Here is an 8,117-nt window from a genome sequence, read left to right as displayed (position 1 = left end):
ATGGGGGGCCACATATTGGAGCGTACACGGGGTAAAGGGCCATGGGTCGGTGGTTAGTTCCACGAAACCTTCGAGTAGCAGAGGTTTAAATTGTGCCTCATGCCTTTATTTATGCTTAAACCTTCATGCCAGCTCTGTCTCACAGTGAAAGGTTAGTTGTTTGGTTAGAATTGTGTAGAATTATTACATATTAAATAAAAAGGACCATCTCTGATGATGTGAACTGATTCAGCAAGCAGCCTGAGGGCCAATAAAAATTGGTCTGAGGGCCACATTTGGACACCCCTGATTTAGATAAAATATACATATCTTCATTAGCGTATAATCCATTGTTTATTGTTGCATGTGTTGTGTGTCATTATTTGTTTGTAGTTTGATGAATTTTATTTCAGCCATTTGTTTTTTATCTTTGTTTTATAAGAATTACAGAATAGAATAGAATAGAATAGAATAGAATAGAATAGAATAGAATAGAATAGAATAGAATAGAATAGAATAGAATAGAATAGAATAGAATAGAATAGAGCTTTATTGTCTGTTCCGGAGAGCAGACATGTGTCTTCCAGCACGGCTCATTGAAAATCCAATATGTCGGCTAATGTTCCTGTTTCTCACGGTGTGACCCGGGCGGGGGGTCACGAACCCCTTCACCTGTTATAATGGGGGTCACGTCTCCAAAAGGTTGAGAACCACTGGATTAAGCAATGAATTCATCATGAATCATGCACCTCATTATAAAGAAAATGGCTTCATAGGATTTGTTAAAGCTAAAGATTTTCTGTTTTGATTTGTGAATAAAGCCCATTAACTGTATTCGTGTTGTTTTGCGGTGTTTTGACCTCTCATCATCATCGTCGCTGAATACCATCGGGAAACAATAGTGTGGCTTTGCTCGTATCCTAGCAGCAGAAACCTATAACTGCTCATGCTGAATGGTGGCTGCAGGCAGACGTGTCCAACTGTCGCCTCACACACAAGTCTGAAGGCAGCCTGGGCTTCAAACTTAAACTCAATCCTATATCGTATTTAACATAATAGCTTTGTTACTTAAAATGAACAGCAGCAGACCTAATCCCACATTTTTCGAACTGACGCTGTTTGTAGACTATGGAAACATTAGATACCTGTTCTTCGCTCTGTGCTTTCTGGTTTACGTGACGATAATCTCTGCTAACATGTGCCTCATCATAACCATCGTCCTGGAGAAGTCTCTGCACGAGCCCATGTACGTCTTCATCTGCTGCCTGTCCGTGAACTCCCTGTACGGCTCCAGCGGCTTCTTCCCCAGGTTTTTGCTCGATCTGTTGTCCGACACTCACTTCATCTCGCGGCCCTCGTGTTTCGTCCAGATCTACGTCGTCTACACCTACGCCTTCTCCGAGTTCAGCATCCTGGCCGTCATGGCGTACGACCGGCTCGTGGCCATCTGCCAGCCTCTCCGCTACCGCAGCAGAATGAGCGTGAGGAAGGCGGGTTTCCTGTGGGCCGCCGCCGTCCTCCACCCCGCGCTGTCCGTCGGCTCCACCATGAGTCTCACGGTGGAGCTCCCCCTGTGCGGGAACAAGCTGGAGAGGATTTTCTGCGCGAACAGGCCCATCCTCGACAACTCTTGCGTGGGAACGACTCGCAGCGATATCGTCGGTCAGGTTATCACGTACGCGTCCGTTTTCCTCCCGTTCTTCTTCGTGCTTTACTCGTACGCCCGCATCCTCGCCGTGTGCAGGCGAGGCGGCGCCGAGGTGAGAGGGAAGGCGCTGCAGACCTGCGTCCCGCATTTGGTGACGTTCGTGACTTATTCGTCCTCCTTTTTCCTGGAAGTGGCCATTACAAAGTACAACAGTAAAGTCGACCCTATCGTCACGGCGGTTTTGTCGCTGGAGTATCTGATGGTGCCGTCGCTCAACAACCCGCTCATCTACGGCCTGAAGCTGCCGCAGATCCGAGCCGCCTTCGCCCGGCGCTTTAAGATCAAAGCAATCAAGAGCAGTCGCCAAGCACATGGTTTAAAAAAAGAAACACAATGATGCCCCAAAGGCCGAAGCAAACAGGGCTGAGCAGGTGTGAGATATGAAAACAAAAAAAGCAAATAATAAATCATGGGAAACAAATCGCAGAACATGAAAAATGATGATCGTAACAAATAATAGTAAAGAAACAATAATAATAGAGGTTAAGGTAAACTGAATGGGGTGATGAACATGAGGAAGGGTAAACATTAAAGATTGAAATCATATAAACCATTTAGATTTGGAGGAAGAAAGGAAGAAAACAGACAGGAAACTACAACATTAAGTTCTGCATCTCTGTCCTTGTGTGGTGCATCAAAAACTTTGTGATATGTGGGTAGTACATGATGCAGGTGGGGGAGTTTTATTTTATTTTATTATTTTATTATTTATTTTTATTTTTTTTTCCTTCCTGTCCCACTCTTTCTATCTATGTGTTTGTGTTTACCGACCCCATTCAACGTACGACTTTACAACTGCAGTTTGGTCACATTGGTTTGTTCTCTGAAACCAGCTCATTATGATAAGATGTACATAACCATGATCAACACATAGTTTGTGATGTAGATTCATAATCAAACACTTTACATAGACTTTTGATGTATAGAGTTTACAAAACTGTCTTACAGAACATTGTACTCAAGGCTGGACTTATGCAGGGCCCACAGGGGCTAAGCCCAGGGGCCCTTCAACCTGCCGTGCGGCTCAGTACAGCCGAGGATAAACCAGGACTAGGCCAGGACTAAACCTGGTCTAAACCAGGTCTAAACCAGGTCTAAACCAGGTCTAAACCAGGACTAAACCTGGTCTAAACCAGGTCTAAACCAGGTCTAAACCAGGACTAAACCAGGACTAAACCTGGACTAAACCAGGACTAAACCAAGACTAAACCTGGTCTAAACCAGGTCTAAACCAGGTCTAAACCAGGTCTAAACCAGGACTAAACCTGGTCTAAACCAGGTCTAAACCAGGTCTAAACCAGGACTAAACCAGGTCTAAACCAGGTCTAAACCAGGTCTAAACCAGGACTAAACCTGGTCTAAACCAGGTCTAAACCAGGTCTAAACCAGGACTAAACCAGGACTAAACCTGGACTAAACCAGGACTAAACCAAGACTAAACCAAGACTAAACCAAGACTAAACCAGGACTAAACCAGGTCTAAACCAGGTCTAAACCAGGTCTAAACCAGGACTAAACCAGGTCTAAACCAGGACTAAACCAGGACTAAACCAGGGCTAAACCAGGACTAAACCAGGTCTAAACCAGGACTAAACCAGGACTAAACCAGGGCTAAACCAGGACTAAACCAGGTCTAAACCAGGACTAAACCAGGACTAAACCAGGACTAAACCAGGTCTAAACCAGGTCTAAACCAGGTCTAAACCAGGACTAAACCAGGTCTAAACCAGGACTAAACCAGGTCTAAACCAGGTCTAAACCAGGACTAAACCTGGTCTAAACCAGGTCTAAACCAGGACTAAACCAGGACTAAACCAGGTCTAAACCAGGTCTAAACCAGGACTAAACCTGGTCTAAACCAGGTCTAAACCAGGACTAAACCAGGACTAAACCAGGTCTAAACCAGGTCTAAACCAGGACTAAACCAGGTCTAAACCAGGTCTAAACCAGGACTAAACCAGGTCTAAACCAGGTCTAAACCAGGACTAAATCAGGACTAAACCAGGACTAAACCAGGTCTAAACCAGGTCATTTTCATTGAGTTGACACTGGGAATAAATATGTTTCTATTGGTTTGTTAAAATGCACCAAAATGCGGCATTAAAATAAAAACATCTCTGTGGGAGGAGCCCCAGACCCCCCTTTTAAATGAGTCCCCCCCCAGTCTGGCAGTAGCAAAGGTTCTTCCGTGAGGGCCCTGGAGCTCAAATTGTGTCAAACTGCTTTTTTTTTTACACTAGTGCTATGTTTAAGACGTTACCTCCGCACAGACAGACATACAGTGTATGTAATACCGTACATGTACAGATGTTGTTAAGGCGCTATATAGATAAATATTGATTGATTGATTATGGGGGGGGGGGGGCATTATACTTAAATCCGGCCCTATTCTTTAACATCGAATGGTCACAGATTATTGCTGCCGTCTGATACTGCCCCATGTAGTATCATCATTGCCATATTTATATATATATTATATATATGTATATACACCTGTACATGGACAGTACGTGCATATATAAACATATAGTTTCCTTCTTGTGTGTCTTTAATGTTTTGTCATCTGTGAGTACATTTCAATGTGTCCTGGTCCATGCGTTAAAAGAAGCAAGATTTGGGAAGCTGTTGCCTGAAGGGGGCGCCCTCTTCGAGCACCAGCCCACCTCCTGCTCAAACGAGGAGCCTTTGGGGGTCCTGGTCAGTGCATTACAAGAGCCTGGTCCCAGGGTGGTGGTCCAAGGGGGGTGGTCCCACTCGAGTACCGGTTACCTCAGGCCTTCCCGAGTATTGTGTTGTATATAGTTGATATTATATTTGAGTAGGAGTGTGGGAGGCAACAAGGTACACAGTCGCGTAACGTCTTGCAAATCAATATCAGTTCAAACACATCCGTGATCTAAGTATATATATATATATAAACAGTGCGAGTGTAAAGTGTAGTTACATTTACAATCGAATCAAAGCAAAAAAGTGACTGAAACTCAGAAAAGTGGCAAAAATGTGATTTAAAAGATCCGTTAACATCACTTTTCTCGGTCTTGGCTTTGTGTTGCTCTGGCCTATAGTCTGGAAGCTCCAGTTGAGAAGCTTGTAGATTTGGGTAAAGCTAAAAATGGAGAAAATGCACTCAGTTTAGGTGGAGGTTAAGAGGTTAATGATGTTTTTGAAGAAATCTCATCAGACTTTAATGAGTATTGTTTTAATTACTGTACATCTTTAGTACTATTCCAGGGTTTACAGGTCACAGGACGTCAAATATAACACTTTTAATGTCATTTTAATGCCCAATGCTGTATTTGTCAGGGTTTCCGCAGGGCATTCAAATTTAATATTAATTATAACAAACCTAAGGCTATAAAAAAGCATTTAAAAGCATCAAAACTGGCACTAAATCCACATTTCTTCTAATTCCGACCACTGACTCTGCCCGGGATCAAAAGCAACACAAAATCAGGAGTTCTGGCTAAAGTTAGACTGTCTGTGAGGAGCAGCTACAGAGGGAGCAGGAACAGAGGCGGAGCTGGCACAGGCAGCAGAGGGACTGGGGCCCCACTACAGGGGGCCCCACTGGAAAACACACACACAGGGTTTTGATGATACATAAGAATAAATAAAAGTAGTATTAAAAGAGGAGCTATAAAAGTAAATGTGCTAATAAACTTTTCTCTCTTTTTTTTTAGGAATGTAGTTGCATTTTAATCTTTGTCACTGCAAAAAAGGCTGATTTAAACAACAATTAATTCAATGGAAATGCCTCTTATCCTCACAGCAAAGTTAAAGAGGGGGTATTCTGCTTTTGTCAGTCCCACAGCACCAGTCTATATCTCACTACAATGATGACAAACCTTCTGTTGGTCTGTAAATGCAGTACATTAGAATAACTGCCTTGTATAAAATGTCTCTCTCAAAATGGCTGTAGTGAATGTCTTGAAATAGGCCTCTGTCTCTTTAAGAACCTCTGAGCCTTTAGACACGCCCCCTCCACACGCTGTCTGTGGCATCAGTGGGGAGGGGGTTCTGCTGAGGAGCAGTGGTTGGTTACTCGGCTGGTGACCAAAGCTCGGAGGCGTCTCCAGGAGGTGGGGGCGTTCCTAGGAGGACTCAGGCAAACCTATCCCTAAAATGGCCGCCATCAGAGTTTTTACAGATTACTCAGAAATACGTGAATGTGCCAAGGCAACACTTCAGCCATGTTTTTAATGAGGGAGTGACAGAATAACATGATGGAAAGCTGGAAAGAGTCCATTTTCCATAATACCCCCTCTTTAAAATCTTAACTTAAAAGTCCTTTGTGGTCATGCCTTGTTTATCAATAAATATATTGTGAACAATATTTGTATATGATGTTTTTGGTATCAGTTCTCAGAGGTAGAGATGGGCGTGTTACACCGCGAACCGCTCACACATCCCATATATACTTATTAGTTCGTTTCTGATCCTGTCACACTGTATGAGTCCATCATGGAGCTGTTGTGGTAAAAGCTTTTACAACAGCGCAGGCAACAAGTATGAAAGATTTGTTACTAAAAAACATACATTTTGGATAAGAGTTCTTATACCAGCTTGGGGGTCTGGCCCACTGGCTATTTCCATATTAAAAATGATTTTAAATGAGCTAATCGCGACCCTGCCGCTAATGCTACCATGGCTAGAGCTAACGTCCACCGTAGATGCAGCATATTCACTCACTGAAGAGTCTCTTCCAGTGCTTCCCTTTAGCCTTTAAAGTGGAGTCAGAACAGAGTAATCGGGAGCACTAAAGTATATGTCCTTTTGTTTACACATATTAAATAGCCATGTGCTTTGGGTGCTTAGAGTCAGGCCTTCGAAACAAGAGAACAGCAAAGGCCTTCAGACACTGCGCCTCCAGCTCTGTTCTGAACAGATGAGCGGGACCTGAGATAAGACAACCCTTCATTGATCTGGTTCACATTCAGCTCTCAGAGACACTCAGGGTGTGCAGAATATACAGGACATGTGCACACAACTGAATAGTAAATAGAGGTGTCTGATACAGAATGACTGCCAACAATAAGAAATAAAATAACCAGACTAAAGAAAAGTCAGTGTTATCAGTGCGGGTTCATAATCACAGTGGTTTATAAAGTGACGTCGATGGGGAGTGTGACTTCACAGTCTTGTTGTTCAGTCTGACAGCAGTGGGGATGAAGGACCTGAGGGTGTCTCCGTCTGCCACTGAAAGAGCTGCTCAGCTCCTCTACAGTCCCGTGCAGTGGGTGGGAGGTGTTGTCCATGATGGAGGTGAGCTTGGCTAACACCCTCCTGCCCCTCAGCTCCTCCACCTCCGGGTCCACGAGTTGCAGTGACTGCAGAGTAAGAGACTGCAGAGTCGCAAAGTGCACATTGTCCCCGTTGAAATAAACTAATCAACTAAACTAAGACACAAACAGGACTGAATGACCTGTGTTTCTGCTGATGCTTTTCTGTGCTTTTTCTTTTAAGCGGCTTAAAGGAACAGGCCAGCGTTTTTCCATACTGAGATATGTTCTTACCTTAGCTTTGACGAGTTCTTTAGGACCTGTCTGATCTTCTATAATGTAAGGCGTAATAATACCAGGAGTAGTTTGGCGTCCGCACAGTAAAGTGAAGATTACTGCGCGGATTTCGAACTCCTCCTGGTATTATTACGCCTTACAATATAGTTCCCCCTTTTATCCGCTTAGAAAATCCACATTGTTTAATTGTGTGTAATTATACTTTGTAGTGGAACACTTCACGTAACCATATTTAAATAGGGAAAACGTGGAAGAGCTTGGTAGCTTCTATCTTGACCTGTTTTGGAGCTATAGAGGAGAGAGGGAGAGGCTAAATGCTAACGCCGTCTGCGCTGTGTTTACGTGACTGAAGATCAGACAGGTCCTAAAGAACTCGTCAAAGCTAAGGTAAGAACATATCTCAGTATGGAAAAACGCTGGCCTGTTCCTTTAAAATGTTTGGTGGTGTTGGGGGTCTTGCTAAATGACATTACGTTGGTCAGCTCGTCATAAGAGTCATTAATCTCATCTACATATGAGGGAAACAGTTCAAAGGAAATTCAAGATAAAGCACATTTTGAGGATTGTCTGTAGTTGTAGTAGTCTTCTTATTCTTTGTTGTCAGTGATGGGAATACCTTCTGAGGGGAGAAAAAAAACACACACATGCACGTTTCCTAGCAGCAGGAGTCTACAAATGCTCATGACGGATGGAGAGCTCTTCACTATCTCACTGAAGACACTAAGATATACTTTGCACTGCCTTTGTTAATGCTTACTTAGCGACATTTAAAGCTTTTCCACTTACATAGAATGAACAACAGCAGACCCAATGCAAAGTATTTTGAATTTACTCTTTTTGTTGATTATGGAAATCTCCGATACCTGTTCTTTGCCTTGTGCTTTCTGATTTACGCGACAATAATCTCTGCTAAC

General features: G+C 43.3%; 1 protein-coding gene across 1 annotated transcript; it reads left to right on the top strand.

Moving 5' to 3' along the window:
* Positions 1–1,175: 1,175 nt before the first annotated feature.
* Positions 1,176–2,024, top strand: LOC306967620 (olfactory receptor 51L1-like; the record flags this gene model as incomplete). The annotated part of the gene is made up of 1 exon (XM_079562702.1): positions 1,176–2,024. One exon carries the CDS (start codon positions 1,176–1,178, stop codon positions 2,022–2,024), a length of 849 nt encoding a protein of 282 aa, XP_079418828.1.
* Between the last annotated feature and the right edge of the window lie 6,093 nt (positions 2,025–8,117).

This window comes from Gobius niger, assembly GCF_951799975.1.
Source record: "Gobius niger genome assembly, chromosome: 9".
In the NCBI taxonomy this organism is placed as follows: Eukaryota; Metazoa; Chordata; class Actinopteri; order Gobiiformes; family Gobiidae; genus Gobius; species Gobius niger.
The sequence above is the reverse complement of the archived record's forward strand: the minus strand, read 5'-3'. Positions and strand labels throughout refer to the sequence as shown.